Genomic DNA, 16,914 nt, shown 5'->3' with positions numbered 1-16,914 from the left:
AAATTAACAATCTATTTTCTTTTGACAGCAGGCTAAATCTTTGAGAAAGCAAGTTAATCCTAACTACTGTGGTTGAGGTTGTTTCATTTGTATTTAGTCTATGAAGAAAATGTTGAATATTTTTTCTAATATCAAAGCCTGACCCTTTTAGAGAAGGTTGGGAAAAGTGCATGCAATAGTCACTTTCATTTTTGCATAGGTAAGATATCTTCAGGCTACCTTTAGAATCCTGAGGTTTTCTACACTTCTCTTCCATTCCATTCCTTTCCTTCCCTTCCTGTGTTTCACATATAAATCAGTTGTACCTCAGAAAAATAAACCATTTTACATATGGAGAACTCCTGAAATCACATGATACATTTATTGCCTGCGATTCTTTTTTATGCCAGTAGTTCCAGTACAATCAAGAGAGTAAGAGTTTGCAGGATGACACTTTTGTTCATGATTGCCATTCATTCCCAACTGCTGTAGACATGTGCTCAGAAACCAAATAAGAGTTCTGCATCTCACAACAGCAGAACAGACACCAAATATATATATATATATATATATACACACACACACACACAATATTAAGCTACTTTCATTTTGAGTATCATTATGTAAAAGCATTTCAGCTAAAAAAGTCAGTACAACTAACAGAACAACTGTTTTCACTTTCCAACCTCTAGAACACTTCTTTTGTGGGCCCTCCGTAGGTTACACCTGCTGAACCCAAGCTGAATCAAGAAGCTTTTGTGATATGTACTTTACTACACTATACTCCACAAATCATTTAGCTTCTGCCCGTTCACTATCTTTAGATTAGAAGGATATTTGCTCACTTCAGTCTACGATTAATTCAGTCCAACTTCTCACAGATAAAAACCCAGTGCATTAATTCATGTCTTATCTACCCTAAGCCTATCAAGTTAACCTCCTGATCGCAGACAAATATATTATATATATAAAACCAGAGTATACATGAACTATGTTTTAGACAGTGTCATTTGTCAAGTGTGTTTAATGCATTTATCACTATTCATTCCAGTACCAGCTTTGAAAATTACCCCATCCTAACATAAATACATGCTGCCACTAATGACAACTATAAATAAATAAAATTAAAATAAAACTAACCACTTTTACTTACCTTCTTGCAATAGTGGTTCTTTGAGGTGTGTTGGATATGTCCATCATACTGTGGGCATGTGCCAGATAATTTTGCCTAGCAGTACCTATAGGGTGACCCCACCTATCTCCAAGCTCCTTGTGCTGCAAGTGAGGATATAAAGGATAGAGATTCTCCATTCCTCCTCCAGTTTCTTTGCACTGGAACCTAATGTTAGACTCCCATGTGCTGGGGAAGGAGGGTGCACTATGTAATGGAAATATGCAAAACATCTTGAAGAACAACAGTTATGAGAAGTAACCTTTTTTCTTCTTTGAGTGCTTGCATATGTCATTACATTGTAGATGACACCCAAGTTGTTACCCCAGAAGATGAGATTTCGAGTCTTCTCTGAAGAGGGACAGCTGGACCACCTTGCCTACATTTGCGTCTTTCCTGGAAGCAGCAGACAATGAATGATGATGGCTGGAAGTACAGATCGAGGCAAGCACTTGAAGAGGAACTAAAAAATTTAGGCTAAAGGGGCTTTGATTTTTTTTCCTTCCTCTGCCCAATGCATCATGATATAAATATCCATTATTTTCAAATTAACATGAACACTATATTTTAAATAATATTTTTCATTTTAAAAGTCAGATTACCAAAAATAACAACTAAAAAACAAACATAACTGTTATCACCTGCTTTCACTATAAGGGTTACAAGGTGGGTGAGGTAATATATTTTATTGGACCAAGTTCTGTGTTGGTCTAATAAAAGACATTACCTCACCCACCTGATCTCTCTAATATCCTGTGACCAACATTACTACAAGAATGCTGTAGTATGTGGAACTTATTCTATCCATTTATGCAGTTAGTTTATGTTCCATTTTTGTTTTAACCTTACTCTTAACTACTCGCTGTCTTTGGAACCTATATTGCATTGTAGAGAACACCAAGTAAAAGTCAGAGCTACAGACACAGAGTCAAGGACAAATCAACCAGACACCAATTATTTTATGTTGAACAGTCACATACCAAACTGCAATGTAGTCATTCACTGGTTCAGTTTGGAGTAAGGTAAAGTTGATATAAACCCCATGGCCTTGAGGGACAGAAATAAGCCATGTACAGTCCTTTGAATTTGGATATTCATCTGGAAATCCTGGGGAATAAACTGTACCATTCGGAGAGGTTACATTATAGCCACAAGGAGCTGAAAAGAAAACAAATGAAAAATTAACAGGTGGAATAAATTTATTGCAGTTAAAATGGAATAGAAAAATAGATCAAAATTTTAAAGATTCTGCAGAACAAAATAATCAAAGTCTTTATGAGAACAATTTTCCTTGGTTGGGTGACTTTCAGTGATAAGATAATTTATATTTCTAAGAAATAACTTATTCCTGATGTCTTTCATAGTATGTTGCTTAAAACTTATCAGAATCTGTTCAAACTACTGCTTATGTATAGCATTCGTTAAATGAAGTTATGAAACACTTTTAAAAAAATATTTTTTTCCTGTTGTGCTTAATCTCTGGAAATCAAGGGAAGAAACACCCACAACACACAATCTACAGACCATCACACAAAGAAAAAGCATCCTCCCCCAGAACGGAACCTTGAACAGAACAAGTACAGAATTCCCAAAGAATGTTAAGCACTGATTGTACTTCCACTACCACCACAAACGCCAACCACACTTTATTTATCTCTATTTTCCATTTCCCCCCCATTCTTTAATCAAAGTTTGTGTGTTCGTTATTCTTTTATTTTTAAAAATGAAATGAAGATACAGGCATAAATTCGCATATACTGGCACAATGAAATTCTAAGGCGAGTTTGTAACATGAAGTGTGTTTGACTTCTGTAAAGGCAGTGAATATTTAGAATTGTGCCCTGTGTTTGGTCTGCATCTTGGGAAATTAATGACTGTGATTATGGATACAGGATGAATCTGCCCACCATATGTGGCTAGGAGTGTCAATTAGTAGAAAATAAGAGTGAGGTTTAATTACACGTTTTATTTGGTGGGGTGTACATATATATGCAAGAGGCATAAAAAGTTCTCTATATTCCTCTCTACCCTTCATATACATCTTCACCTTTTAAAGCACCCTTACAGATCCTGAGTTGCAGTGACACTCCCTCCAGTCCAGGAGAGCTGGACATACCTCTTTCCAGAGTCAATCCATTCTATGGTGACCAGACATTCCGTTTTTAAAGGGACAGGCCTGTATTTAAGCCCTCCTGCATGTGTTGCCACTTTTTTTTAAAAGGCAAATTGTCCTGTATTTTGTCTTCTCCCCTCATCAGTATTGGTTGGTCCTGCTGCTGGCCAGATCCCTGCTTGACAGCCACCCACTCACTGGTGAGTGGGAGGATCCCGTCGCTGATGGTTGGGCAAAGCTGCAGCATGCGGGGCCGGCTGCTCTCCCTGCTGGTCCATCAGCACAGCCCCCACTGCATGCTGGCTTTCAGCCAGCCGGGCCTCGTCCCCTGTCCTGTTTTCAGCCAGCGCTGGCTGCACTCTGCAGTGGCTGATGAGTGCGGGCAGGCGCCAGGTAGCGGCCAGTTATGTGTTGCCTCTGCAGCTCACCCATCGGCCCATTACGTGCTCCCCCTCTCGCTGTCCTCTCCCTGCTTTGCCCCTTTACCTCCCCCCCAATCCTGCTGGCTCCTCCACATCCCCCCCAGCGGGGGCACATTCCACTCCCAGTGCTGTGTGGAGAATCAGCCCCTGGTCAGAACACTCAGCTCATCAATGGGCTCGCCAGAAGGTTCCTTCCTTTCCCCACTGCCTCTGGCTGGGCCAGAGCCCCAGGAAAGCCCATAACACTCTGGTCCAATGCACTGGCCAGGAGGAGCGAAGTCCTGCATGTGCCAGAGCCCCGCACAGTGCTGGCACAGGGAAGCCTCTCAGCTAAGCTGTGGAGTGGTGGTGGTGAAGCAATTTCCAGCCTGTTCACCCCTGACCCTGCAGGCTTCACAGCAGCCCCCCGGGAAGCGGCTTAGCACTCTCTTTCTCCTAGCTCTGTTCCCTAGACACCCTCCACTGCTGAGCCATCTCTCTGGCCAGGTTTGCTGAAGCCCCTGCAATCAGGTTCCTGGGCCCTGGTACACAGTGCATCCTTAGGGCTTAACCCCTTCCTGCCTGCACTGTAGGAGGCAGCTAGGTTATGTCAGTGGCCAGCAGCAACCTGGAAGTGTTATCTGCCTTTTGACACTGTGTGGGCAGGAAAGGATAAGCTGCTTCCAGCACAAGGCGGAGGGCACAGGGAGAGAGAAGAGATGAGCTCTGCAAAGACACGAGCCAGGTCATCCCTTCCTCTCCCCCTCCTCCACTGTGACAGGAAGCAGCTCCTGTCCCCTACTTCATGCACAGTGTGGAAAGGCTGCTGCTAGCCACATTCTGATGTGAACCCTAGCAGAAATCTGGGGAGGTGGGCATGTGACCCTGCGTCCCCTCCCACCACGTGTTGCCTCAGGAAGACACAGTGCTAGGTACCAGGAGAAAAGGGGTCGGTCCCGAGGGCCCAGCCAGGCCTGGAAGGCAGAGACCTCCGGGCAGGAGGATCGGGTTGGTCGATCACACCCACACACATCCCGTGTGGGAGAGGTGTACAGGAGTGCGTGTGTATCACCTCTCCATGTGTGAACCCTAAAGTCTTAAGGATAAGAAGGTAAATAAAAAGAATCCAGCTAAGCAGTATTTCTTTTTAACAGGGGCCCAGTCAACTTGATGTTAATTTGAATGTTTGTACTACATAGTTCTGATTGATTGCCATTGAACTTGCTTGAATATGAATAATTTTACTAGGTGTCCCTTGTTCAGTATAGGGAAATATGGTCACCCTAATTCATTTTATTGTGGATGTAGGAGGAAGAAGCAGGGAGGATGATGTCTCACTCACCGTATGGTTTGAAAATACTGTGATATTAGGGTAGCTGGAGGATCTGGTCAGTAGAGGAGTACCTTTGTTGGCTTGCCCAATGTAAAAGGGTTTAGTTAAATGCCCTTTCTTCTGGTTGATTCCTGGTTGCTTAAGTAGCCCTCAAAGGAAGAAGACAGACTCTGACAGCCATAGGATTGGGGCTACATACAGATAACTGAAAGCCAGGCCTCCAGCCTTATGCTAAGCATAAACCACCTGGTCCAGAGAATCTGGTCTGCTGTCTCCACAGTATTCCCTGCCTCTGATGGTTCAATGAGCTTTAGAAAGCTTGCAAGATTGCTATGTTCAAATATATTTCCTGACACTAATTTCAAGAGTAGAATCCTTCAAGTTACATTTTAGCCATATATTTTTAAAAAAACGTTAGTTGTTTTATGCTAAAAATATGTATAGGTTATGCTTTTCTATGTGTCATAAACAGATAGTTAAGGGTTAATGTCACTTTTACTTGTAAAGGGTTAAGAAGCTCAGGAAACCTGGCTGACACATGACCAGAGGACCAATCGGGGGACAAGATACTTTCAAATCTTGGTGGAGGGAAGTCTTTGTTTGTGCTGTTTTTTTTGTTCGTTGTTCGCTCTTGGGGCTAAGAGGGACCAGACGCGCAACCAGGTCTTTCTCCAATCTTTCTGAAACAGTCTCTCATGTTCAAAATAGTAAGTACTAGCTAGAAAAGGCGGATTAGTCTTATGTTTGTTTTCTTAACTTGTAAATGTGTATTTTGCTGGAAGGATTTTTACCTCTGTTTGCTGTAACTTTGAATCTCAGGCTAGGGGGGAGGGAGTCCCTCTAGGCTATATGAATCTGAATACCCTGTAAACATTTTCCATCCTGATTTTATAGAGATAATTTTTACTTTTTCTTTCTTTAATTAAAAGCTTTCTTTTTAAGAACCTGATTGATTTTTTTCCTGGTTTAAGACCCAAGCGGATTGGGTCTGAACTTACCAGGGATTGGTGGGGGGAAAGGAAGGAGGGAGAAGGTTGATTTCTTGTTTTAAGATCCAAGGAGTTTGGATCAGTGTAGCTTCTCAGGGTAACCCAGGGAGGGGAAAGTCTGGGAGGGGGAAAGGAGGGGGGAATGGTTTATTTCTCCTTGTTTTAAGACCCCAGGGGTTTGGGTCTTGGGTTCTCCAGGGAAGGTTTTGGGGGAACAGAAAGTGTGCCAAACATTATATTTTGGCTGGTGGCAGCGCTATCAGATCTAAGCTAGAAACTAAGCTTAGAAGGGTCCAAGCAGGTCCCCACTTTTTGGACGCTAAAGTTCAAAGTGGGAAAAAGAACTTGACACTATGCTTTCTGGTTCAAAACTTTTTTTTTATTATTATTTTGTCTTCACTATTCAGTCACCATTTATAAAGCAGACTAAGCTTTAGCTCAATAGAGATCATCTAATTCTTCCTCTACTCTTGTTACCCAGATCTGTCAATAAATTATCATAGCTAATAGAAATATAATATTATAAACATGATATACACAGCTGATACTGTGCTCTTTTTCAAAGTATTACAGAAAGTATTACAACCTGCTAACTAAGGAGAAATAATAGCCTGTATTTTCAGCAACTATAAAAATGGCAGTAGTTTGAGTTAGTCAGTCAGTCTAATTCAATTATTGTACTCTTCTTTAGATGAGAGAAAGGGGCCCTTTATATAGGAAAAGGTCTTAACTAGAGTGGGGTTGTGTTATAAACAGATAGCTAAGGGTTAATGTCTCTTTTACCTGAAGCACCTGACCAGAGGACCAATCAGGAAACCGGATTTTTTCAACTTTGGGTGGAGGGAATTGTGTGTTTGAGCTTTTGTTTTTCTGGCTGCCTGCTTTCTCTGAGCTTTGGAGAAGTAGTTCTACTTTCTAATCTTCTGTTTCTAAGTGTAAGGACAAAGAGATCAGATAGTAAGTTCTATGGCTTCTTTTCTTTGGTATTTGCATGAATATAAGTGCTGGAGTGCTTTGATTTGTTTTCTTTTTGAATAAGGCTGTTTATTTAAAATTCTTTTAAGCAATTGACCCTGTGTTGTATCATCTTAATACAGAGAGCACATTTGGATGTATTTTTCTTTCTTTTTATATAAAGCTTTCTTTTAAGACCTGTTGGAGTTTTTTTTTACTCAGGGAAATTGAGTCTGTACTCACCAGGGAATTGGTGGGAGGAAGAAATCAAGGGGAGATCTGTGTGTTGGATTGCTAGCCTGACTTTGCATTCCCTCTGGGGGAATAGGAAAGTACTTTTTGTTTTCAGGATTGGGAACAGAGAGGGGGAGTCTCTCTGTGTAGTTTCACAGAGCTTGTGTCTGTGTATCTCTCCAGGAGCACCTGGAGGGGGGAAGGGAAAAAGGATTATTTCCCTTTGTTGTGAGACTCAAGGGATTTGGGTCTTGGGGTCCCCAGGGAAGGTTTTTTAGAGGGACCAGAGTGCCCCAAAACACTCTAATTTTTTGGGTGGTGGCAGCAGGTACCAGGTCCAAGCTGGTAACTAAGCTTGGAGGTTTTCATGCTAACCCCCATATTTTGGACGCTAAGGTCCAAATCTGGGACTAAGGTTATGTCATGGTGGCAGTGGTGGGATGATCTAGACAGAATCCAGAAGCCAGTAGGAATATTATATTTTTCTTTTCTCTGCTAAGGGCTTTTTAGCAGAGAGAAGCAGTTGGTTTTAAAAGGGAACCAGAGAGAATTTTTTTTTCTGCTCTCTCTCACAGTTTGTGGCTTGCATGTTAAGGGTCTTTTGTCATGCAATAGCCCTCCCATTAGGAGGCAAGTACCAGCACTTATAGGCATGCAAATAAAGTGGTTTTTCTGGTTTCCCTTCATTGAACATTAGCTAGAGAGAGAAAGGGAAAAAAGCACTGTTGCTAGGCAGACTTCAGGAGGCAACAGAGAACCTGCAGTTCAGAAGATAAACACCGGAGGGCACCCCAACACAAGAAAACAGGAACCATGACTTCTAAGGCAAAAATCGACGCCGAAGAACAAATCAAAGAAGCTGAACACAGGCGACAACTGGAAATAAAACAAAAAGAGATGGAGATAAAAGAAAGAGAAGAACAGATCAAAGAGGCAGCCTACCAAAGAGAACAGGCAGCCTACCAAAGAGAACAGGCAGCCTACCAAAGAGAACAGGCAGCCAAAGAGGCAGCCAAGGAGGCAGCACACAAAAGAAAACTAGAAGAAGAAGAGGTGGCCTACCGAAGGAAACAAGCAGAAGAAGAGTTGGCCCACCGCCGAGAAATGGAAAAACAACAAAAAGAGAATGAAGAGAAGGAAAAACAGAGAAAACATGAACTGGAGTTGGCAAAAGCTGGGCTGCATGTGCCAGCCAACCCTAACAACCCGGCGCCAATTATTGCTCCACAGCACAGGAAATTTCCCACCTACAAGGCAGGTGATGACACCGAGGCCTTCTTGGAAAATTTTGAAAGAGCCTGTCTTGGGTACAACATCCCCGAAGACCAGTACATGGTAGAATTGAGGTCACAGCTCAGTGACACCATGCGAGTGCAATTCATTACACCACCATCACACCAAAGATCCCCAGGCCCGGATGCCTCTCAAATACCCTTGGAGCGAAGGGAAAATTTGAGAGTGGGCGGAAAGAAGGTTACTGCGTGGACAGACACGGGGGCACAAGTGTCAGCTATCCACCAATCCTTCGTTGACCCCAAATTCATCAACCCAAAGGCCAAAGTTACAATTTACCCCTTCATGTCACAAGCTGTAGACTTGCCTACAGCTCAACTGCCTGTCCAGTACAAAGGCTGGTCAGGAATGTGGACTTTTGCAGTCTATGACAATTATCCTATCCCCATGCTACTGGGGGAAGACTTGGCCAACCAGGTGAGGCGGGCCAACAGAGTGGGAATGGTTACACGTAGCCAAACCAGGCAAGCTTCCAGACCCATTCCTGTTCCTGAGCCGTCCACAGAGGCCCCGTCTGTGTTACCAGAGACCCAGACAGAGGTAGTGGACCCGGATTCCATGCCAACCACTGAAACAGCCACAGCACCTCCAGTCCCAGGCCCGGAACTGCAACAGCAACCAGCACCAGCCATTGCAACCCCATCTTCAAACTCAACGCCAGAGGGCGCCAGCGAGCCACAACTGGCAGAAGCAACAGACAGCCATACCCAAAAGGCTCAGCCAGAGCCTGAAATACCCTCAGGTGCACCAGCGGAGAGCGGTTCACCAGCAACGGAAACAACCCCATCACCTACATCGCTTCCAGAGGGACCAAGCCCAAGTCCACAGTCTGAGGAACAACTGGTGACCCCAGCCTCAAGGGAACAGTTCCAGACTGAGCAGGAAGCGGATGACAGCCTTCAGAAAGCTTGGGCGGCGGCACGGAGCACCCCACCGCCTCTCAGCTCTTCTAATCGATCACGGTTTGTTATAGACCAAGGACTTTTATACAAGGAAATTCTTTCTGGTGGACACCGGCAAGAATGGCAGCCGCAAAAACAGTTGGTGGTTCCAACTAAGTACCGGGGGAAGCTCTTAAGCTTAGCCCATGATCATCCCAGTGGCCACGCTGGGGTGAACAGAACCAAGGACCGGTTGGGGAAGTCCTTCCACTGGGAGGGGATGGGCAAGGACGTTGCCAAGTATGTCCGGTCTTGTGAGGTATGCCAAAGAGTGGAAAAGCCTCAAGACCAGGTCAAGGCCCCTCTCCAGCCACTCCCCATAATTGAGGTCCCATTTCAGCGAGTAGCTGTGGATATTCTGGGCCCTTTCCCAAAAAAGACGCCCAGAGGAAAGCAGTACGTACTAACTTTAGTGGACTTTGCTACCCGATGGCCAGAAGCAGTAGCTCTAGGCAACACCAGGGCTAACACTGTGTGCCTGGCCCTAACAGACATCTTTGCCAGGGTAGGTTGGCCCTCTGACATCCTTACAGATTCAGGGTCTAATTTCCTGGCAGGGACCATGGAAAAACTGTGGGAAACTCATGGGGTGAATCACTTGGTTGCCACCCCGTACCACCATCAAACCAATGGCCTGGTGGAAAGGTTCAATGGAACTTTGGGGGCCATGATATGAAAATTCATCAACGAATTCTCCAATAATATGGAACCTAGTGTTGCAGCAGTTGCTGTTTGCCTACAGGGCTGTACCACATCCCAGTTTAGGGTTTTCACCGTTTGAACTTGTGTATGGTCACGAGGTTAAGGGGCCATTACAGTTGGTGAAGCAGCAATGGGAGGGGTTTACGCCTTCTCCAGGAACTAACATTCTGGACTTTGTAAGCAACCTACAAAGCACCCTCCGACACTCTTTAGCCCTTGCTAAAGAGAACCTAAAGGATGCTCAAGAAGACCAAAAGGCCTGGTATGACAGACATGCCAGAGAACGTTCCTTCAAGGTAGGAGACCAGGTTATGGTCTTGAAGGCGCAACAGGCCCATAAAATGGAAGCATCATGGGAAGGGCCATTCACGGTCCAAGAGCGCCTGGGAGCTGTAAACTACCTCATAGCATTTTCCAATTCCTCACTAAAGCCTAAAGTGTACCATGTTAATTCTCTCAAGCCTTTCTATTCCAGAGACTTACAGGTTTGTCAGTTTACAGTCCAGGGAGATGATGCTGAGTGGCCTGACGGTGTCTACTACGACGGGAAAAAAGACGGTGGCGTGGAAGAGGTCAACCTCTCAACCACCCTGGAACGTCTGCAGCGGCAACAAATCAAGGAGCTGTGCACTAGCTTCGCCCCATTGTTCTCAGCCACCCCAGGACAGACTGAACGGGCATACCACTCCATTGATACAGGTAAAGCTCACCCAATCAGAACCCCACCCTACCGAGTGTCTCCTCATGCCCAAGCTGCTATAGAACGGGAAATCCAGAACATGCTACAGATGGGTATAATCCGCCCATCTACCAGTGCATGGGCATCTCCAGTGGTTCTGGTACCCAAACCAGATGGGGAAATACGCTTTTGCGTGGACTACCGTAAGCTAAATGCTGTAACTCGTCCGGACAACTATCCAATGCCACGTACCGATGAGCTATTGGAAAAGTTGGGACGTACCCAGTTCATCTCTACAATAGACTTAACCAAGGGGTACTGGCAAGTACCGCTAGATAAACCTGCCAAGGAGAGGTCAGCATTCGTCACCCATGCGGGGGTGTATGAATTCAATGTCCTTCCTTTCGGCCTTCAAAATGCACCCGCCACCTTCCAGAGGCTGGTAGATAGTCTACTAGCTGGACTGGGAGAATTTGCAGTTGCCTACCTCGATGATGTGGCCATTTTTTCAGACTCCTGGCCCGAACACCTGCTACACCTGGAAAAGGTCTTTGAGCGCATCAGGCAGGCAGGACTAACTGTTAAGGCCAAAAAGTGTCAAATAGGCCAAAACAGAGTGACTTACCTGGGGCACCAGGTGGGTCGAGGAACCATAAACCCCCTACAGGCCAAGGTGGATGCTATCCAAAAGTGGCCTGTCCCAAAGTCAAAGAAGCAGGTCCAATCCTTCTTAGGCTTGGCCGAATACTACAGGCGATTTGTACCACACTACAGCCAAATCGCTGCCCCATTGACTGACCTGACCAAAAAGACCCAGCCAAATGCCGTTAAGTGGACTGATAAGTGTCAAAAGGCCTTTACCCAGCTTAAGGCGATGCTCATGTCTGACCCTGTGCTCAGGGCCCCGGACTTTGACAAGCCATTCCTAGTAACCACGGATGCATCTGAGCGTGGTATAGGAGCAGTGCTCATGCAGGAAGCAACAGATCACAACTTCCATCCTGTCGTGTTTCTCAGCAAGAAACTGTCTGAGAGGGAAAGTCACTGGTCAGTCAGTGAAAAGGAATGCTATGCCATTGTGTATGCCCTGGAAAAGCTACGCCCATATGTTTGGGGACGGCGGTTCCAACTACAAACTGACCATGCTGCACTAAAGTGGCTTCATACTGCCAAGGGGAACAACAAGAAACTTCTTCGTTGGAGTTTAGCTCTCCAAAATTTTGATTTTAAAATTCAACACATCACAGGAGCTTCTAACAAAGTAGCTGATGCACTCTCCCGTGAGAGTTTCCCAGAATCCAGTAGTTAAAAAGTGTTCTTAAAATGTAGAAGTCTATTAGTTATATACTTAGGAGTATATGTAAAGGTGCATGTGTTGTATTAATCTGTTTATTTTAATGTTCTAGAAGGAAATCGCCGCCAGTGAGCTTCCCCACTGTCTGCAATTTGGGGGGCGTGTCATAAACAGATAGCTAAGGGTTAATGTCTCTTTCACCTGAAGCACCTGACCAGAGGACCAATCAGGAAACCGGATTTTTTCAACTTTGGGTGGAGGGAATTGTGTGTCTGAGCTTTTGTTTTTCTGGCTGCCTGCTTTCTCTGAGCTTTGGAGAAGTAGTTCTACTTTCTAATCTTCTGTTTCTAAGTGTAAGGACAAAGAGATCAGATAGTAAGTTCTATGGTTTCTTTTCTTTGGTATTTGCATGAATATAAGTGCTGGAGTGCTTTGATTTGTCTTCTTTTTGAATAAGTCTGTTTATTCAAAATTCTTTTAAGCAATTGACCCTGTGTTGTATCATCTTAATACAGAGAGCACATTTGGATGTATTTTTCTTTCTTTTTATATAAAGCTTTCTTTTAAGACCTGTTGGAGTTTTTCTTTACTCAGGGAAATTGAGTCTGTACTCACCAGGGAATTGGTGGGAGGAAGAAATCAAGGGGAGATCTGTGTGTTGGATTGCTAGCCTGACTTTGCATTCCCTCTGGGGGAATAGGAAAGTACTTTTTGTTTTCAGGATTGGGAACAGAGAGGGGGAGTCTCTCTGTGTAGTTTCACAGAGCTTGTGTCTGTGTATCTCTCCAGGAGCACCTGGAGGGGGGAAGGGAAAAAGGATTATTTCCCTTTGTTGTGAGACTCAAGGGATTTGGGTCTTGGGGTCCCCAGGGAAGGTTTTTCAGAGGGACCAGAGTGCCCCAAAACACTCTAATTTTTTGGGTGGTGGCAGCAGGTACCAGGTCCAAGCTGGTAACTAAGCTTGGAGGTTTTCATGCTAACCCCCATATTTTGGACGCTAAGGTCCAAATCTGGGACTAAGGTTATGTCAAGTTGTTTGGTAGCTGAACTGAAAAACAAAAAGAAAGCAGTTCATTTAAAACAAAAACTGATATTTTTTTTTCATTTTCCACTCTAACAATAAAACAAAAACAAAAAATAATTTCAGTCAGAATTAAATGATTTGAACGGTGATCATAGAATCACAGAAGATTATGGCTGGAAGAGACCTCAGGAGGTCATCTAGTCCAACCCCAAAGAAAAACAATATTTCCAAATTAAACATCAATTTGATTTTACATTTAATTTGTACAATATCATTTTGAATTGACATTCAGTTTAAATGAACATTTCAACATTTTTTAAACTAAAGTTTTGATATTTCTGAAATTTTTGTTTTTAGTATTTTTTTTTATGGCTAACACTATTTGCCGAATCCAACCCAAATTCACAAACAGTGTTGGTACCTCGAACAATCAATTTTTCAATAATTTACTATTTGCTTAAAAAAAGTTACCATCTTTAATCTTAATCAGGCCTCTGGTTTTATCGGTGTAACTTTACACCGGTGTGGGGGGGGGGGGTTGAGGCGTGCAATATATCATGGGGGGCATGGCCACATAAATCTCTGTGGATCTTGTGTGGTCCACTAGACAGAAATGCCACTGCAGCACAGAAGTAGGGCTTTGTCTTGACAAGCTCACAAGACACTCTGACAAGCCATATAAAACTTAGGGGTCCCCAACATCCCTCCTCTTGCCTGTGATAAGAGGATCTTGAACTCCCCCCCTGCTCCACTCCTTATGGGGTAAGTAACCTCATCCTTCCCAAACCTGCATGCCTTAGAAAGCTTGTCTGTCTCTGAGGAACTAGACTGGAACTGCCAGCTGCCTGACAAACCTGGAAAGGAGTGTTGGCTCCATAAGGTTTCCAGTGAGTGGTGGCTGGTTAGGAGGGGCCCTTAAAGCCCTCTTAAGGCTAGGAGGGTCCCCAACAAGCCTCATAGGACTTGCAGAAAGGAAATAGATGTGGCAGTAGGTTAATGAGCCTCTTAACACCTACAGAAGAGAAGGAATGTCACCATTGTGCTGCCCCTCCCGCCAGGATTCTGTTGTTTCACACCTGTTCTTTTGCTCCTCTTCCTCCCTTCTGCACTGCTCTCAGTGCGCTGCTCCTCACATCCACCTTTTCCACTTCCAGCCACATATGTATCAAAGGAATTAATCACAAACAATTTCTTTTGGTAACAAAAAATAAATGTTTCCCCATTGATAAGACTCTCTAGCAAACAGTTTATATTTTCAGCATTCTCTGCAAGGACAAAAGGCTATAAACATAAAATAAGACAAATGTAAAACAGAAGACGACAACTTGTTTCTCCAGTACTCATTTGGCATCCTACTATAAACTCATCAAAACTGATGGTGAATTCTGATATCACTATTTCAAATCTTATTTTTTAGCAATTTAATTTTGGTTGTATGTACTCAATCATAACTAACATAAGCAAATACTGTAATCTAGATTTTATCTCTATTCTTTCCACTTTTTACTATAAAATGACAAATAAAATGACAAATAAAATGTTAGAAGTTTTTTAATCCTGGGGAACATTCTGTTGTTGTGGTGTCATAATTCTCTGATTCCTTTGTTTGAGTCACTTCAAAAACATCAGAAAACAGCTCTCACCCCTTAGATTTAACCAACCAATTTTGAGGCCAACATTGCTTTTTATGTGGATTTTTTTTTCTTTTTTTGAGGGGAAAAGGAAACTTTGCAGAGTGTGGCATAACTGGGTTTCTAATATAAACTCAGTTGACTTAAACTGTCAATGCTACTTCCATCCAATTATGTTTATTTTTGAGGGAACTTGCGAGAACTGTAGGGAAAAAAATTCTAAGCATCAGCCCATTTTATACATACATTCCTTCCCTTTTTGCACTCAAAATGTGTAACTAAATCCACATGAATTCACTTGTAAATTTACTCTAAGTGATGAAGCCTACACACAGCTCAAAGAACTCCAGTTACTGCACAAGTTGAATAACCTCTTCTTTGAGTATTGTCCCTGTGGGTGCTCCACTTCAGGTGATTCCTGAGCAGTACCTCACTAAGGTTTGGAGCAGAGTTCAATACAGAAGAGAGAACTGCATTGCCTACTGCAGCATCTGATCTTGAAGCTGGCATTAAGGCATGATGTTACAAAAAATATGAACAGAGGACAAGTTGCTGCTCTAAGTGAGTCCTGAAATGCTAAGTCTTTAAGTAAGGCTATAGAAAGGCACTTCTGGAATGACAATGGGAGGATTGGGCCAAAAGAAATTTGATGAGGTTCAACAAGGACAAGTGCAGAGTCCTGCACTTAGGAAGGAAGAATCCCATGCACTGCTACAGGCTGGGGACCAACTGGCTAAGCAGCAGTTCTGCAGAAAAGGACCTGGAGATTACAGTGGATGAGAAGCTGGATATGAGTCAGCAGTGTGTCCTTCTTGCCAAGAAGGCCAACAGCATATTGGGATGTATTAGTAGGAGTACTGCCAGGAGTTCGAGGGAAGTGCTTATTCCCATCTATTCGGCACTGGTGAGGCCACACCTGGAGTACTGCATCCAGTTTTGGTCCCACCACTACAGACGGGATGTGGACAAACTGGACAGAGTCCAGCGGAGGGCAACAGAAATTATTAGGGGGCTAGGCACATGACTTACGAGGAGAGGCTGAGGGAACTGGGATTATAGTCTGCAGAAGAGAAGAGCAAGGGGGGATTTTACAGCAGCCTTCAACTACCTGAAGTGGGTTCCAAAGAGGATGGAGCTCGGCTGTTCTCAGTGGTGGCAGATGATAGAACTAGAAGCAATGGTCTCAAGTTACAGTGGGGGAGGTCTAGGTTGTATATTAGGCAACACTATTTCACTAGGAGAGTGGCGAAGCACTGGAATGGGTTACCTAGGGAGGTGGTGAAAGACTGAAAAAACCTCTATGGATGAGTGAAAAGCTGTTATTGCAGTTAAGTTGACCATAATGGCATTCATACAAAGCCCCAGTGCTTTCAGTTCCAACAGGTAATTCAATACCATCGAAAGAGAAGAGTGAGTTGGCAAGATCCAACAATGGTGATACCAAAGATGATATAGTTTCTGCTATGGAGACAACGATTTCATTTAGATTTTTTTCTACTATTTAATAAAATGTGTTATACTTTTGATGAACAGAGTATCTCTACTCCTGAGAACTATAAAAAAAACATGCTTGGAGTTTCAGAAATTGCAGGTTGGGATGCAGTGTTCAAACAGCATCCTGAGTCAGCAAACAAGGACTGATCAGAAGCCCCATGGAGGGCAGGAGATGAGTTTTTTTAGAAAGGGGTATCAAACTTGTCTCAGCCACATTGGTGCAATCAATATGACCATGGTCCAATCTTGTTGAGAATCTTCAACAATAATGGTGTCAGTAGATATGCATAGAGAAGACCCATGAGATGAGAAAAGTGTCTCTTAGTTGAATGGGGATCAAGACCCCTTCCGGAGCAATACCTGATGCATTTTGCATTGGCTGCTCTGCCAAATAGATCAATCTCTAGGAACCTCCATGCTATCTGTTGAGGACTCAAGAATCTAGCTCCCACTCAGAATTTAGGAAGAAATGTCTGCTGGGTCATCTGCCATGATGTTCTAAATACTGGAAAGGCAAGAAGCTGAGCTGACTATCTGGTTGGCTCTGGACCATTTACAGAGCTTTATCACTTCAGCATGGAGAAATGGGAAACATACTCCTTCCTGCCACTTTGTCTGTCATTATCTTTACTAACTTGGATCTGATTAGAGATAAAAGGTATAGGCAAGCCTCTCTCTCCAA

At 43.6% G+C, this 16,914-nt stretch overlaps 1 protein-coding gene across 3 annotated transcripts in view; it reads right to left on the bottom strand.

Annotated features, from left to right (window-relative positions):
• Positions 1 to 16,914, bottom strand: part of CSMD1 (CUB and Sushi multiple domains 1) — a 1,994,958-nt gene that overhangs the window by 233,118 nt on the left and 1,744,926 nt on the right. For all 3 annotated transcript variants that reach the window (XM_050950505.1, XM_050950506.1, XM_050950507.1), the window contains exon 43: positions 2,131 to 2,308. In XM_050950505.1, the coding sequence (XP_050806462.1) occupies positions 2,131 to 2,308 (178 nt within the window). The remainder of the gene's footprint in view (positions 1 to 2,130; positions 2,309 to 16,914) is intronic.

The sequence above is a fragment of the Gopherus flavomarginatus genome, chromosome 4, assembly GCF_025201925.1.
Source record: "Gopherus flavomarginatus isolate rGopFla2 chromosome 4, rGopFla2.mat.asm, whole genome shotgun sequence".
NCBI classification, from domain to species: Eukaryota; Metazoa; Chordata; order Testudines; family Testudinidae; genus Gopherus; species Gopherus flavomarginatus.
Note: the sequence above shows the minus strand (reverse complement) of the source record. Positions and strands in the feature narration are given on the sequence as shown.